Below are 14,977 nucleotides of genomic sequence, written 5' to 3' on the forward strand. Positions count from 1 at the left end.
ACTGGAGTGAACGGACGAAGGCGGGAATGCGGGGAAGAGCCACTCGACCAGAGCCAAGCCTCATTCATCCCAATGAGCCGAGTTGATGCAGCTCAGCTCCACTCGCAGCTCCACTCGCAGCTCCACTCGCATTGCCAATTGCCTGGGTCGCCGACAATTCAAGAAGCGTTCGCGACCTGCAGGCTGGAGCGGAAATCGAGGAAGCAGCGGGGCGAGCGAGCAAGCAAGTGGCCGTGCGTCTCTCTGTCCAGATCATCACATCACAGACGGCGTATAGAGCACAACGCACAATGAGGCATATTCAGCAGCTCGACCATTGGGCAGATCGCGGCGAATACGGAGATGGAGCATCATCACTCGATACCTCTCGTCTGGATGATCCGGCGTAGTCGACTTGCTGATCTGCGACAGCGCAAGCCGAGACGATCACGAACAAAACCCGCAATCGCGACGACTCAAGAAGTAGGCCTATCTCGAGTCATTCCAGCAATCCTCGATAGTCTAAGAGCGCAATGACATACTCTCACATTTTCAACCTTTCCAGCCTTCAACTCTGCCTTGGGCTGGGGCAACGAGCTTTTCTGACCCTCTTCGCCGCCGTCGGGCGTCCCCAGTCGGCCATTCTCTGCGGATCCTCTGAGAAGATCCCTCCGGTCAAATGGCACTGCTTCAGCATAGCATTAGCTCACTCAAGCACGCTCACCGCAGTCGTATTCCTGATCTGATCGTTCTGTCACTTGTCGCCCCACTTCACTGTCCAAGCTACTTTCGCCGATGCGATTCTCCTACCTTACCACGGCCGTCCTTGCGCTCCTCTTGGCGCCCAGGGCTAGGGCTCACTACGTTCAGCTTATCAATGACTGCCCCAATCTCATCATCTCAGGCGACATCGCTGACATCAGGGGGAGGGGACGCAGCGACAGGCTCAGGCTCGGGCGCACCCACACAGACGGGGACACCGACATTCGTCTAGAAACTGGCTTTGGGTGAGGCGCATTTTGACTCCACTTGCTGTCTTCTCCGCTTTCCTCACAAAGCCCGCTCGTCCCAGTACCGTCACCGTCAAGCTTTCAACTGAGATCACAAACATCACCACCCTGCTCGACCCGAGTGCGCTGCTTGAGGCCCGCATGATCCTCCGTGGCGCTGACTCACTTGCCATCACCATCCGCGCAGCTCTGAGGACTGTCCCCAAGAGCGTCTCGTTCTGCGGTCAGATAGGTCTGGACAAGACACTCGAGGCTCCGAGCGAGCTCAAGTGTTCTTGGTCGAACAGGATCGGCTGTATCAATTCCATGGCCATACTCAACGGGCTGGGCTACCGGGCTAATGCGTTTGCAAGATTGAAGGTCGAGTGCTGAAAGCAACCTGAAGGGCAACTGGGGGCTCGCTCGTCAAGCAGGAAGCATCAGGCAGTGACGGCCAGGGCAGCAAAATACGCCTGAATGTGTCATATCATCAAAGCTAGAATGCAGTGCCACTTACGTGCATGTGGTCAGAACCTCCTTGACGCTGGCTGCGATCTTTGCGAAGTGGGGCGCCTCTGCCTGTATGCTGCCGCAGGTTGAACATACATGGGCATTGCTACATCTTACGGATCGCCATTTAAGCCTCCATCGCGCAGTGCGCCGCTTGCCCTGCGGCTATTCAGCCTGGGTCACGGGGCTTGCGTGCTCCTCCTCGCCTAGGAAGGAAGACCGAGGCGTTGACATGGTTCTTCCCCTCCCGAACTGTCATCGCAACAACAACTTCATAATGTTGCTGCTTGCCCTGAGCAAGGTTCTTGCCGTCGCGTCTCTTTGGATCACCGCCGCGATGGCGCACTACATCACCCTGACAAATACCTGCCCCCAGTTGCACTCTCATGGTGTCATCGGTGACGCCGACTGGCATGGACTCTTCAAGCCCATCAATCCTCAGATTGGGCGGGTCGACACCGTCAACGACACCACCTGTTATCTGAACACTGGGTTTGGGTGAGTCATTACTACGCCTGACTGATCGAAGCCTCGCTCACTGGAAAGCGCATCCTCCGCAGACTCGTCACCACCAATATCTTTCACGATGCTTCAGACATCACGGTCAGTCTCAACCCCAGTGAGTGTCCCGTCGACCATTCAACTGCGCACATTGACGCATAAGCCACCCCCTAGATCTCACCGGTGTGCCCCCCAACGCCGTCTTCTTTGGCGAGCTGGGTATCGACGTTGATCAAACGGACTCGCATGATACGATTCGGTGCAGCAGCAAGGACAGAGGCATCTGCAACGGCGACGTTGGCATTCCCAATCGCGGGGGACATCCTGCTTTCGCCAAGCTCACCATAACTTGCTGAGCAGGACAGAGATCCAACCTTGTCATCTGGCGAAGAAAGACCGGCAGTGGGCCTACGTGCGGGCGTCGACGCTCGTGTTGAGCCTCGGCTCAGTGAAGATCCCTTGATCGCTACAACCCTACGACCCTTGATCTTTTGTCCGTACTCGAAGCTCTCAGCCCCCAATTTACGGACATTGTCTTCTTCACATCCGTCTCTCTCTCATGCTCTCACTCTACAATGGTCTGACCTGCCTGCGCCCCTTTCTTCTGTGGTTGAAAAACGTCTGACACTTCTGTTTGCGCACCTCCTAGGAGCGCTGCGAACGTGTGGGCAGGTCACTCATCATTCCTCCAGTGTTGCTGGGCACAACGGCTGCCCACTGGGGTCAGAGGGCGTCCACGCCCTGCCGGCCCCTCCTCCGATCGCTCATTCCCTCAGCCTGGACAGATATCTGTTGCACACCTATCCCTGTTCTCTGCTCCTTCGCATCCACCAGTACCCCGATGATCATGCTCTTGTACCTCAGCAAAGTACTAGCCATAGCCTCTCTGTGCTTGATATCGAGGGCGCATTATGTCATCCTCACGAACACTTGCCCCCAATTGCAACCCAACGGCACTGTAGCGGACGCAACTTGGAGGGGACGCACCAAGCCCTTCGATACTAGCATCGGGAGGATGGACACCGGTGGAGACACTTCCATTCTGGTCCACACAGGGTTCGGGTGAGCAAGCATGTAGGACTCGTCAAGCCAGCGCTGAAAATGTGACATGCTCCTGCCGCAGCAACGTGACTGCAAAACTGTTGAGCGACGCCTCCAGCATTAGCACCGACTTGGACCCGAGTGAGCCGAATGACATCCTCTATCTCTTCGTTGCAACTGACTCCGATGCTTTACGCGACAGAGAGGAGAGATGTCCCTTCCAAGGCTGTCTTCTACGGCGAAATAGGCTTCGCGGTCAACCACAGCGACTTCAATGATACGATACGCTGTAGTTCCAGCGACGGCGACTGCAAGGGCTCTGTGAGCATCCCGAACCGGGGTCACTATGTAGCCTTTGCTCGCCTGCACTTTTCTTGTGCTTGAATTTGTGATGATGGAAATCATCGCTGGCGGTAACGCAAACGGATCCAAGGACACTCGCTCACCACGTGCGCCTCATGTTCGGCTCCCAATCTCGCTCTTTCCCTTGCTCGCGCTACACGTTGATGCTCGCAATCTCGATCCTCTACAAGTAGATTTGCTTGGGGCCGTCGGATCCAGCACTGACGCCCCTGCCGCCACTGCTGATGTCTAGCCGCAGGGCTGAGGGCCTGACAGTATATCGTGCCGCTCCCGCCTCATCGTCAGTCCGCATCGCTTGCCCTCATCGTTGCCCTCGACTTTGCTGGAACCCGAACAAAATGTATCTTGCTTCTTGACCACCAACTTCGATCCCCAACATGATGCTTCCTTACCTCAGCAAGATCTTTGCCGTCCTAATGCTTCTGGCGACTCCTGCCTGGACCCACTACATCACGCTCAAGAATAGTTGCAAGGGGCTCAAAGTCTCCGGGCAAGTCGGGGACGCGCGCTGGCGTGGGAGAACCGAGCCTCTCAGTACTGGCAGTCGCATGGACACCGATGGCGACTCGACCGCTGTCATTTCTACTAATTTTGGGTGATTCGGTATTGGGTCCCTTTCAATGATCGCGCGACGCTGACAGCGCGCCCTGACCCCTGCCCTCGTTGCAGCACGGTCACTGCTCATCTATTCGCCGACAGTGTTACCCTCGCTTCGAAGCTAGACCCCGGTGAGTAGTCAACAGTACGACTCTATCACCGCTCTGCTGTACTCAGACAATCTTCTGTTTCCCCGCCATCACTCAAAGGGATCAAAGGGCTCCCTCGTGGTGTGTCCTTCTACGGCGAAATTGGCCCCGATGCGCCAGGAGCCGCTTCCTGCCAGGCGCTACAGTGCGACGCTAAGGACGCCAGGACCTGCTCGGCAAGCGTCGGTTGCGAAGGCCACGGGGAGCCTTACTGGGCTCACCTTACCTTTTCATGCTAGCTTGCGATACAACGTTAGCTCCGAGCTCTTTCTGTACGCAGGCGTCGTGAGAAGCTCTTCCCTTCTGCTTTTCCAAATGTTCAACGTCAGCTTCTTCACTCTCCACTCCGTTTGAGGAAGCCACGCCAGTGCGTCCGATGAATTCGGGGAGAGTATGAAGGGGTAGGACAGCAGGAAAAACAACTCGCGCGCTCGGGGTCGCCCGCCGCTCAGTACGTCTCGAGTACCCAGAGCTCCTGCTCCTTCAATGTCTCGATGTGCTCCTCAGCCTGCTGCTTGGTCATCCCCCTCTTATCAACCAAAGCGCCGATAATGCTCTGCGTCACATCGAAGACAGGGTCGGTGGGCCCACAGAGATTGAAAGACCCACGCTTCTCCACATCCTCCTGTGGACCCAAGGCAGCGGCGATATCCTCCGCTGCCTCCTGGACTTTGTGTTGGATATAGATCTTCTGCGGCTGGTCACGAGAGAAGGCCAGGCCGAGCTTGACGAGACCATCTCGCTCATAGGCCTCCAGCTGCTCGGCGTAAAGGAACTCAGCGTAGCGAGAGCGCGAGCCGAAGAAGATGTGCACTGGTGCAACCTCGAGGCCAGCCTTGCGCTGCATGTCGCGGGCTTGAATGATGGCGAGGAGGGGGGCAAGACCGGTACCCAGCCCAGCGCCGATGACAGGTTGGGTCGGGTACTGAGGCAGCTTGATCGTGCCTGGCTTGACGCTTACAGTGACCTTTGCGCCTGGCTTCAGATTTGCGAGGTAGCGCGTGCACTGCCCGTAGCGAGGCGTGCCGCTGGGGGTAGCCCAGTCGACTGTCACGATGAGGAGGTGCACGGAGTCGCCTACCGCAGCCTGAGCAGAGGAGATGGAATAGGAGCGGGGCTCGATCATAGGCACCTCCCTGACAAGCACGTCGAGGGGCAGGCGCGCAGAGGGGAACATGGCCAAGCACTCAGCGTAGGTGACCGTTTCCACCTCGCTGAGCTTCTTGAACGTGGCATTACCCTCGGCAGAGGAGATGAAGCGCAGCCACTTGGCCTCGTCCACATTCGTTGCCAGCTTGGACAAGGCCTCGTAGAAGGATTTGCCCGGCTTTCCAAAGATATCCAGACGTTGCTGCAGAATCTGGAAGACACTTCGCGTCTCGTATCGGCTTGGGTCCTCGAGGCTCGGGATGGCCAGCAGCTCATCGGGGTCGTAGCCACTCCAGTTGATGAAGTCGCGTACCTCTTCCTCGTCGTTCCATCCGTGCACGCCAAGAGCCTCGCCGACTTCGTAGCGCAGTCCAGTACCGGCAGTAGAGAGCTCCATGTGGAATACGTTGCGCGGGTAGTCAGCAGGAGTGAGACGACGGTTTTCGGTGACGGTGGCGACGTAATTCTTCTCGTGGAGATCAGGGCGAAGGGCGTGACGATTGAGGTGGTACGCCTCGGAGAAGAGAAGCTGCCAAGCTGGAAGAGCCCAAGTTGAGCGCACGGCTGCAGCCTCCTGACCGACTGTGGCGGCGTCGGCGCTGGGAAGGAAGCCGTTGTAGCGGAAGGCAGTCGGACGCTGCACAGCGTCTTCGCCCTCCACGGGCTGGGAGGCGGCGAGGTCCTCGTCGTTGTAAGAAGCAAGTGTCAATGCCTTCTCGGCAGCTTCGACTAGGCCCACCACGCCATTGACGCCAAGAGGCGCGACTCCGAGTGACTTCTCGAGAATCGCAGTCAGAGCGATACCGCTGGATCCAAAGTGGATGCGATGGAAGGCGGCGGCAAGCACGACAGTAGCCACCTCTTTAGGCACGGTCTCGGCGTTGATTTTATTGTTGCCTCCGCGAGCCTTGGCCGTAACGTCCAGCAAGCCCTCGACGACGGCGCTGGAGTCGATGAGATACACGCGGGCCTTCTTGGCAGCGAGCGTCTTCTTATCGTCGGCGCGCAGCCTAGCCGCAAGCTCAGCGCTGTCCCACCCAGGGACATTGATGAGCACGCTTCCGCCGGGCTTGAGGCTTTCGAAGACACTGTAGTGCTTGAGCGTTGTCGCTGGATCGGCGATGATGAGCGTAGACACAGACGAGTCCTGTGCAGCAAGGTGGACGGGGATCCGTGCTGCGGGGTGCGCACCAGTGAGGAGATCGGATCGAACAAGCCCACCGGCTTCGAAATTGTCGTAGCGACTGAAGAGGCTCGCAGCTTCGCCGCGCTCGCGAAGGGTGCGGGCGAGGTGCGAAGCAAGCAGAGCTGTGTTACTTGAGTCGGCGTCGTAAATGGAAGCAAGGCGGCTCTGAGCACCGCCCATGACGGCGATGTCCTTCTCAATGGATGTAGGGGCTGTAGCGATGACCTCAGCCGCGTCGACAGGCTGCTTGGCTCCAGCAATGGACTGGAAGATGGCGGCCCACTGGCCAGGTGCGACCGTCTGTCCCTGAGGGAAGGAGAGCGGCAGGACACGAGGAGCAGTGGCGCTTCCGATGCTAGTGGAGAAGATAGCAGACTGGACGTCCTCGTACAGGGGGCCGGTTGCGCCAGAGACGCGCGTCTCGTCGAGAACGAAGATGGAACGCACGCTAGGCGGGATGACCTTCTGGAGCTCCTCGTCCGACCACGGGCGGATGATGCGAGCTGCGATGACGCCAACAGTGGAGCGAATGGAGTCGGGCAGCTCGGCGAGCATTGTGCGGGCAGCAGTAGCATGCGAGCCGTTTGGTACGACGAGGACCGTCGAGGGAGCTCGCGAGCCCGAGTAGGAGAAGTGCGACAGCTTCTTGGCTTGCAGGGCAGAGACGATGTCGGTGGACCCCTTCAGAGCGGCATCAGCAGCAGCGATGTTGAGCTGGGCGACCTCGCGACCGCCATAAGCACCGTCGAAGACGTGGACAATGTGGGAGTCAGTGACGGCGTAGGAGGCAGCAGCGACATCGACGGCCTCTTGACGGCTGCCGGAGAGGACGATGGCGAAGTCTTCGTTGGCCGAGAGAGTAGAAGCGGCGGCCAAGACGGAGGCGTGGTCATTCTTGACCTCGAGGGTGTCGCGATTGATGTCTTGAGAGGCGCTCGAGACCTGCAGCACGAGGCGGCCCTGAGCAGGAGCGGGAAGGCTGACGAGCGAGGGAGCCATGGCGAGGAGACCGGAAGCATTGGTCAGAGCAGAGACTGTCTTGCGTCCACCTGCCACTTGGGCAACAGCGCTACCAGCCCCCTTGGCTGAAAGATAGCCTGCAATGGCCGTACCAGCGCCGGTGCGAGTCTGCATGGGGAAGACACGGGGACGTCCCTCGATCCAGCCCTTGCTGTTGGCCTCGGTAGCCTCCTTCTCGGACCATGAGCCGAAACCTGCGTTGGTAGCGGACTCGTAGACGAACATGGCGTCAGAGTTGGCGTAGGCGATGCCCTCGATGGCGCCCTGAGCAGTCGAGTCTCGGACGGCGGCTGAGTTGGACAAGCCGGTCAGCCAGACGGGGGCGGCAGCTCGCTCAGCGTTGAGGAGCGCATCTCCATGAGCGGGTGCAGGCGCAGAAAGATCGCCACGAAGCTGCGAGGCTCGTGCTCGAAGCTGAGGAGCTGCTTCGGGGTAATCGCCACCAGCTACTGCCTTGGTGTGACGAATAGGCTGTTTCGTCTGGTGAGGAGCAGGCTGAGGGAGCTGGCTGTGGAGCGACTCAGGCTGCTGCTGCTGAAGCATGGGTCCGTCGCCCTTTACGGGCTGAGGCTTAGCAGGGCCAAGGCCCTTTGCGTCGATCTCATCGAGCTGCTTGCTGAGGGGCAGTGGCTCCTTGGCCGAAGCTGCATCAGCTGCGTCAGCCTCGACGGCTTTAGGAGCGATGACAGCCTCGCCATTGCTGAGGCCCAGCTGACGCTCGACCTTTGCCTTTGTACTCTTTGTAGGACGAGTAGCTGGGGCGAAGGATGCGCGGCTCAGTGCGAGGACGCCACCAATGCCAAGGGCCAGGCCACCAGCAAAGGTGACGGCTGACGAGAGGATGTCTCGCTGGTTGACCACGGAAGCCATGGTTCAGCGGCGAGAAAGGTGTCGATGATGGTGGAAGTGGTGAAGAGAAGAGCAACGGAACTCGCCCATGAACCCTTTGCTATCTCGATTTCTCATCCCATCTTGGCCCTCATCAGCGATGCAGCGCCGACGGCGTAATGTCGCCTGAAGCTCCCTCGGCCTTTCAGCCAATTCTTCGTGCCTGGCTCACCAAATGTCGCAATTTCGCCTCCCCGACGCCGGCTCTTGGGGGTGAGTCCGGCCATCCACTCCCATCCGTCCGTCGAGCAGCCACGCGAGCGAGGGGCAGGGCAATGAGGGACGGAGATCGTGGAGAAAGGCTGGCGCGGGCGGGCGGGAAGAACAGGATGATGGATGAGACGCAGCAAAGCGACAGAGGAATTAATTGAGTCGATCATCCAACCAACAGCTACCAGCTAGCGAAGTCGGACCACGATGACTGCCACCGCCGCCAAGATCATGGCCAATGCGTCCAAGAACCTCAAGATCGGCATGATGCCCGCCGATGGCATTGGCCGTGAGGTCCTGCCCGTCGCGCAGCGTGTCCTTCAGCTCACGCCTGGAGCGCCCAAGATTGTGAGGGTCGACGCAGGCAACGTCGAATGCTTGCCTCGCCGTACTGACATCTCTTCCCACTGCCGCCTCGCCAGGACTTTGTGCCTCTCAAGGCGGGCTTCGAGCTCTTTCAAAAGACGGGCAGCGCCATGCCCGAGGAGACGCTGCGCTGCCTCAAGGAGGAGTGCGACGGCGCCATGTTTGGATCCGTCTCTTCGCCCTCGCACAAGGTCGAGGGATACTCGAGCCCTATCGTCCAATTGCGCAAGCAGCTCGACCTGTATGCTAACATCAGGCCGGTTGTTGGGGTGAGGGGTACCAGGGACGAGGAGAAGTGGGTCGACACAGTCATCGTGAGGGAGAATACCGAGTGCCTTGTGAGTAGCGAGGTCCGACGGGCAGTTGCCAATGCAAAGGTCATCATGCTCATTCCCTCCGCCGTCTCTCCTATCCCGCGCCGCGCCAGTACATCAAATCTGAAACGATGGAAGAGACATCCCAAGGCAAGGTAGCCAAGGCCATCCGCCAAATCTCAGAGCGCGCTTCGACCCGTATTGGCAAGAAGGCCTTCGAGGTCGCCCTTGCCCGTCAAGAGCTTAAGTCACGCTTGGGGACCGCGGCCGCCGCCGGTCTGCACAAGGTCACCGTCTGCCACAAGAGCAATGTCCTCTCCACGACGGATGGCCTCTTCCGCGAGTCTGTCAGGGCAGTCAAGGAACAAGACGATGTAAACAAGGGTGGGCCAGGCAGGTATGCGGGCATCGATATGGACGAGCAGATCGTCGACTCGATGGTCTACAGACTGTTCAGGGAGCCGGACGCTTTCGATGTCGTCGTGGCCCCCAACCTCTACGGTGACATCCTGTCCGACGCTGCCGCTGCGCTCGTCGGATCGCTCGGCCTCGTCTCGAGTGTCAATGCAGGCGACTCCTTCTTCATGGGCGAGGTGAGCACTCAAGCCGCTACGAGTTGATCATGACCGTATCATGGCGCTGACCACTGTTCCTCATCCCAACCGCACTCACGCAGCCCGTCCACGGCTCGGCTCCCAACATTGCCGGGCAGGGCATCGCCAATCCTATCGCCTCGATCCGCTCAGGCGCCCTTATGCTCGAGTACATGGGCTACACGGAGCCAGCACTCAAGATCTACTCGGCAGTCGACAATGTTTTGCGCAAGGCTAATGTCCTTACCCCTGACCTCGGTGGAAGCGCGAAGACTGCCGACGTCGAGGCGGCCGTCCTGCTTGAGCTGGGCGCCTAACGCTGGTATCGAATGTCGTCACTGGTGGTCGCAATGCTATGCCATTGACTTGCACTGTCGCTCGCGCATGACTAGACCGCTGTAGCCCCCGCCTCTCTAGCCTCCTTCTCCTGCTGCTGTCTCCTACTCTTGATCATCCGTCCAATGCCTGCGATCCTGTTGTCTCCCTTCCTCAAGTAGTATAGCTTCGCCCTCCTCACCCTCCTAATGCTACCCTGAGGCATATTCTTTGCACCCTTGCCTACATCTGCCCTTGCTACCACTCTCACATCCTTGAGCAGCGGCGAGTAAAGGTTAAAGCGCATCTCGACTCCCAACTTCTGTACGAGGTTGCGGAGAACGAAGCTTGTCGAGGTGCCACGACGCCTGATGGCCATAAGGACGCCGGAGAATGTCGTCATTCCCGTCTTTGCGGGACTCGTCCAAGACTCGACGATCAATACTGAGCCGACTGGGATTTGCTCAGGGGAGCGACGATGGAAGAGGCGGGTGAGGCGATCTGCTGGGTCAAATTGGGAGCGCAGTTGATGATGAAGGTAGTCCATGACGCCTGATTGGGTGGAGCGCGTCTTCGGTGCCGGAGTGAAGGGCGATGGGTCTATGGAAGGGACACGACTGTGTGAGGAGTATGGATAGGCAGGCGCCTTAGATGAAGATGCGACGGGTTCTGCTGAGTCGTCGTGTTCTTGCCTCAGGCAGCGAGACGTGCTGAAGCTGCGCAGTGCTGGCCTGGCTGGTTGAACCTCCAGCGCCATTGACCGCATGAGGGATGTCAATGAGCGAGATGAAGTGGCGCGAACCATCTTAGCGCGAGGACGATGGTGGTGATGATGGTAATGCCAACGAAATATGAAGTGAAGCAGCTCTGCCCGCCCTCGAAGTCATCGACCTCGTCTTTCTCGCGGCTCCGTTCCGCCTCGTTGTCGCCTCCCGTCCCGATGCTCGTCCGCCTCGAGGCCGCTTTGGGTCTCTAGCCGCTTGGGCCACACCCACCACCGAGCGCGAGTCGCATCCAATCCACGCTACCATTGCTACTCATCACTGCCATTGGACATCGCTACTACATCCCGTCGACGATAATATCACGGCATCATGGCGGCGAGAAAGCTCGCAGGTGAGCGCGTGGACAGCAGCAAGGCAACAAATCCCGATCATACCTGAGATGCTCATTCCCCCTCGTTCCCCACACTCATTCGCTCGCAGCTGAGATCGACCGGACGCTCAAGAAGGTGGGCGAGGGAGTCGAGCAGTTCGAGTCGCTTTACGACAAGATGCAACAGTCGCAGAACCAGGCTCAGAAGGAGAAGATGGAGAGTGACTTGAAGACGCAGATCAAGAAGCTGCAGAGGTTGAGGGATCAAATCAAGACGTGGCAGCAGAGCAATGACATCAAGGACAAGAAGGCATTGAATGACAGCAGAAGGTCTATTGAGATGGTGAGAAGCGCGCGAGTGCAAGAAAGGACAACGAATGCAAGACGACGATGCTGACTTCGCGTTCTTGGCCAGCAAATGGAGCGCTTCAAGGCCACTGAGAAGGAGATGAAGACTAAAGCCTTCTCAAAGGAGGGCCTCATTGCCGCTGCCCGCCTCGACCCGGCAGAAAAGGCAAAAGCAGATATGGCCAACTGGCTGTCCACTCAAGTCGACGAGCTTAGCAGGCAGACCGAGGCGACCGAGGCAGAGATCGAGCAGATGCAGGCAGGAGCTGGCAAGAAGAAGAAGTCAGCAGCCGCGGGGGCGTCGGCTGAAAAGCAGGCCAGCCTCGAGCATCTCAATGAGAGGAGAGGGTGGCATGTCTCGAGGATTGAGATCCTTCATCGCATGGTCGAAAATGGTCAAGTGGAGCCAGAGAGAGTCGAGGATATAAAGGAAGACATCTCCTACTTTGTCGAGTCCAATGCGGAGGAGGAGTTCGAGGAAGACGAAGGCATCTACGATGACTTTGACCTCGATGAGCAGGAGGAGATGTACGGCATCAAGAACGAGGACGATCTCGTCTCCAGCCACGATGGAGACGAGCCGCCGACGCCGGTTCTGTCGTCCAAGCCGTCCGCGCCAGCAGCTGTCCCGACTGGCCCAGCCAGTCAGAGCACGCCATCCAAAAGGCGAGAGAGCGAGAGCAAGGAGGATGCAGCAACGGGAAGCAGCAGCACGAGGAAGGCCAGCGGAGCGCACGCTGCCTCTGCATCATCGGCGACCCCATCAGCGTCTCGCAAGGCGTCCGACCCGTCAACGCGGCCGTCACCCTCAGACCCAAAGCCTCCTCCGGTCCCACCTGCCAACTTCGCAGCAGCAAAGCAACAGCCGACCTTGTCGCCGACGCAGATGGTCACGTCACCGCCAAAGTCAGCCGCACCGCCGCCGATTCGATACGCTGCTGCTGCTGCTGCTGCAGTAGGGTCCAGCAACGCTCCACCGGCTGCTCCGTCACCTACAGCGACGACCAACGAACCGCTGCCGCCAGTCAGCTCAGCGCCCGACTCTTCAGCGCCATCATCAGAGCCAGCCGTACCAACAGCGCCAGCAGCAGCAGCGAATGCCGCTCCATCGCCGCCCAACGGAGAAGCCGCTGCCGCCTCATCCTCCGCAGCTCCTGGAGCAGGCGCGCCACCAGCTCCGCCCGGGCTTGTACGAACGCAAAGCCCAGCAGTCAATGGAAGTGGCGGCAAGCCGAGCCCAAGCCTCACGCACTCGAGCTTGCGACAGGAGAGCACAACCGCTGCCTCGACGGCAGATATCGACGGTCTCCCCTCGACGTCGTCGTCTTCCCCGCAAGCAGCCTTCCAACCCGCTTCCCTCTCCGGCGCTTCGGGCGCAGCCAACGCCGTCCAGCCCACGGGCGGCTCATCGGCAGCGACGGCTTCTGCAACAACGCCGACCAAGGCCACAGCAGAGAATCGTGTCCCGTCTTCCTTGGCGGATCTGGTGACCAGCTTCGAGTCAGCGAAGCAGCGCTCTCTCACGCGGGCCAATGAAGACAACATGGCTTCCCTTCACCAGTCTCTGGAGTCATCCTTCCTGACCGTGCCAGAGCCACTGGACAGTGAGAAGCCCAAGTACTATATCCCGCGCAACCCCTACCCCACACCTGCCTACTACCCGCAGACCCCGGCGAGCATCTTCGACAATCCCTCGCTCTACTCCAAGTTCGATGAGGACACCCTCTTCTTCATCTTCTACTACCAGCAGGGTACCTATCACCAGTATCTTGCTGCTCGTGAGCTGAAGAAGCAGAGCTGGCGCTTCCATAAGCAATTCTTGACTTGGTTTAGGAGGCATTCAGAGCCGCAGGCGATTACCGATGAGTTTGAGCAGGGGGTGTACGTCTACTTTGACTGGGAGGGTAGCTGGGCGCAGAGGAAGAAGAGCGATTTCAGGTTTGAGTATAGGTGGTTGGAGGATTGAGCGCAGCGTAGCGCGAGAGGCTGCAGTGCTGACTCGATTCGAGGGAAGGGGCCTGGGCGTAGGCTGGCGGCGGGCGTCACAACTTAGGGCAAGGCGGTGATGATTCTACCTGTCCTCCTCCTTCGCAACTTCTTGTCTCATCTTGTACTGGTATCAATGATTCCTCCGCCACCAAGACTTCTCTTTACATCTACTTGCAAACTCCCTTCGCTGTGCGTCTAGACAGGCGTCGCCTTCCTCGATTCAGTCCCACTCTCAAAGCTATTCAGCCGCCAAAGCGCGATCACCAGCGGTACCAGCTCTGGCGTTCGACTTGGGACAGCGATCTCTTGCAGTCCATCGTCGGCTTTCGTCGCCTGCTCGACACGATGGTGAAACGGCGCTAGAAGGCTGAGAATGACATCGCGCACATGCTTCCTTTGAGCGTCGTCGGGAAAAAGGAGCGGAAGGCTGTACCTCGGAGGAGAGTGAAGGCTTGTTGAAGAGCCAGCTGCTGAAGGGCTTCCCGTGATCTCCTTAGTGTCGTCTGAGGCTGGCGAGGCAGGCGAGAGGAGCTCAATGTGGCAAGCGGCTGTATGCTTGCGACGAAAATAGGCCGCTGAGTCCTCGGCCTCATCATCGACGCGCTTCCTCTTGTCGGCCCTGTGTAGCAGCTCAAGCTCCTGCTCCACCCTCTTCCTCAACTGGTGCGCAACCATATCGCTCAGCCTTGGCGGTATCTTGGCCGAGCTAGAGAGCCGCTTCAATAGGCCGGCTGCGGAGAGGAAGGGAAGGGAACAGAGTCAGTGAAAGCTCCACGACCACATTGTGCTATCGATTCGGTCTCTGCATGCTCACCCTTCTGCGAGTAGGAAGAGATGGCCTCTACGCAGAGTCGCGACGTGCATAGGGAGACGGCGCGACCATGCTTTGGCTTGTGGAACTTGGGATGAAGTATGCCATCTGGCACAAAGAACTCCTCGAGCTGTTGCAAATCAGGCGAAAGGGGTGCTGAAGAGGACGCCTGCTGACCGGACTCGTCCTCGTCAGATCGATGTGACTGGGCTGCGGTGGAGGACCCCGCTTGATCAGCAGGGAAGAAAGCCGTCTTGAGCTGTATCATCATCGCTTTGGGCATTGCCTTTCTTGTGACTAAGCATCGCCGCAAAGGTGATGAGAGGAGTCGTACCCAAGGAGAGGAGACGAGTGCCTCATTGTGGTTGGCGAGGGAGGCGCGCACACGATCTTCGCGAGTCGTAGTTGATAGCAGCCGCCTTGTCCATGTACTACCGGTGACACAACTCGTGGGTACTGTCATGGAAGACCATGACGATAGATGACGCCTGGGCGCTGCCCATGCCATTCAAAGATTGTCGCAGCTGAGAGGTTGAAAATAATGATGGGAGGAAAGGATGCAAC

The 14,977-nt window shown here is 58.7% G+C and overlaps 7 protein-coding genes across 7 annotated transcripts; 4 read left to right on the forward strand and 3 right to left on the reverse strand.

Moving 5' to 3' along the window:
- Window positions 1-645: 645 nt before the first annotated feature.
- BDZ90DRAFT_151206 (hypothetical protein) lies at window positions 646-1,456 on the forward strand. The gene is made up of 2 exons (XM_025503535.1): window positions 646-986; window positions 1,052-1,456. The coding sequence occupies exons 1-2, from the start codon at window positions 775-777 to the stop codon at window positions 1,359-1,361; spliced, it is 522 nt and encodes a 173-aa protein (XP_025363150.1). The 5' UTR covers window positions 646-774; the 3' UTR covers window positions 1,362-1,456.
- A 299-nt stretch (window positions 1,457-1,755) lies between these two features.
- On the forward strand, window positions 1,756-2,335 carry BDZ90DRAFT_226619 (hypothetical protein; the record flags this gene model as incomplete). Its single annotated transcript, XM_025504716.1, has 3 exons — window positions 1,756-1,976; window positions 2,039-2,097; window positions 2,154-2,335. The coding sequence occupies 3 exons, from the start codon at window positions 1,756-1,758 to the stop codon at window positions 2,333-2,335; spliced, it is 462 nt and encodes a 153-aa protein (XP_025363151.1).
- Window positions 2,336-4,577: 2,242 nt separating this feature from the next.
- On the reverse strand, window positions 4,578-8,848 carry BDZ90DRAFT_245868 (hypothetical protein; the record flags this gene model as incomplete). The annotated part of the gene is made up of 2 exons (XM_025507529.1): window positions 4,578-8,333; window positions 8,786-8,848. The coding sequence occupies 2 exons, from the start codon at window positions 8,846-8,848 to the stop codon at window positions 4,578-4,580; spliced, it is 3,819 nt and encodes a 1,272-aa protein (XP_025363152.1).
- Window positions 8,849-9,405: 557 nt separating this feature from the next.
- BDZ90DRAFT_151262 (Isocitrate/isopropylmalate dehydrogenase) lies at window positions 9,406-10,208 on the forward strand. Its single transcript, XM_025503536.1, has 3 exons — window positions 9,406-9,420; window positions 9,596-9,855; window positions 9,939-10,208. Exons 2-3 carry the CDS (start codon window positions 9,676-9,678, stop codon window positions 10,170-10,172), a joined length of 414 nt encoding a protein of 137 aa, XP_025363153.1. The 5' UTR covers window positions 9,406-9,420; window positions 9,596-9,675; the 3' UTR covers window positions 10,173-10,208.
- Window positions 9,939-10,996, reverse strand: BDZ90DRAFT_231526 (hypothetical protein). Its single transcript, XM_025505898.1, has one exon. It carries the CDS (start codon window positions 10,973-10,975, stop codon window positions 10,244-10,246), a length of 732 nt encoding a protein of 243 aa, XP_025363154.1. The 5' UTR covers window positions 10,976-10,996; the 3' UTR covers window positions 9,939-10,243.
- A 190-nt stretch (window positions 10,997-11,186) lies between these two features.
- Window positions 11,187-13,965, forward strand: BDZ90DRAFT_278898 (hypothetical protein). Its single transcript, XM_025509128.1, has 3 exons — window positions 11,187-11,286; window positions 11,376-11,608; window positions 11,681-13,965. Exons 1-3 carry the CDS (start codon window positions 11,265-11,267, stop codon window positions 13,577-13,579), a joined length of 2,154 nt encoding a protein of 717 aa, XP_025363155.1. The 5' UTR covers window positions 11,187-11,264; the 3' UTR covers window positions 13,580-13,965.
- Window positions 13,689-14,969, reverse strand: BDZ90DRAFT_151280 (hypothetical protein). The gene is made up of 2 exons (XM_025503537.1): window positions 14,417-14,969; window positions 13,689-14,333 (listed from the first exon to the last, which is right to left on the reverse strand). Exons 1-2 carry the CDS (start codon window positions 14,919-14,921, stop codon window positions 13,798-13,800), a joined length of 1,041 nt encoding a protein of 346 aa, XP_025363156.1. The 5' UTR covers window positions 14,922-14,969; the 3' UTR covers window positions 13,689-13,797.
- Window positions 14,970-14,977: the final 8 nt, after the last annotated feature.

Source organism: Jaminaea rosea (assembly GCF_003144245.1).
Source record: "Jaminaea rosea strain MCA 5214 unplaced genomic scaffold BDZ90scaffold_4, whole genome shotgun sequence".
Taxonomy (NCBI): Eukaryota; Fungi; Basidiomycota; class Exobasidiomycetes; order Microstromatales; genus Jaminaea; species Jaminaea rosea.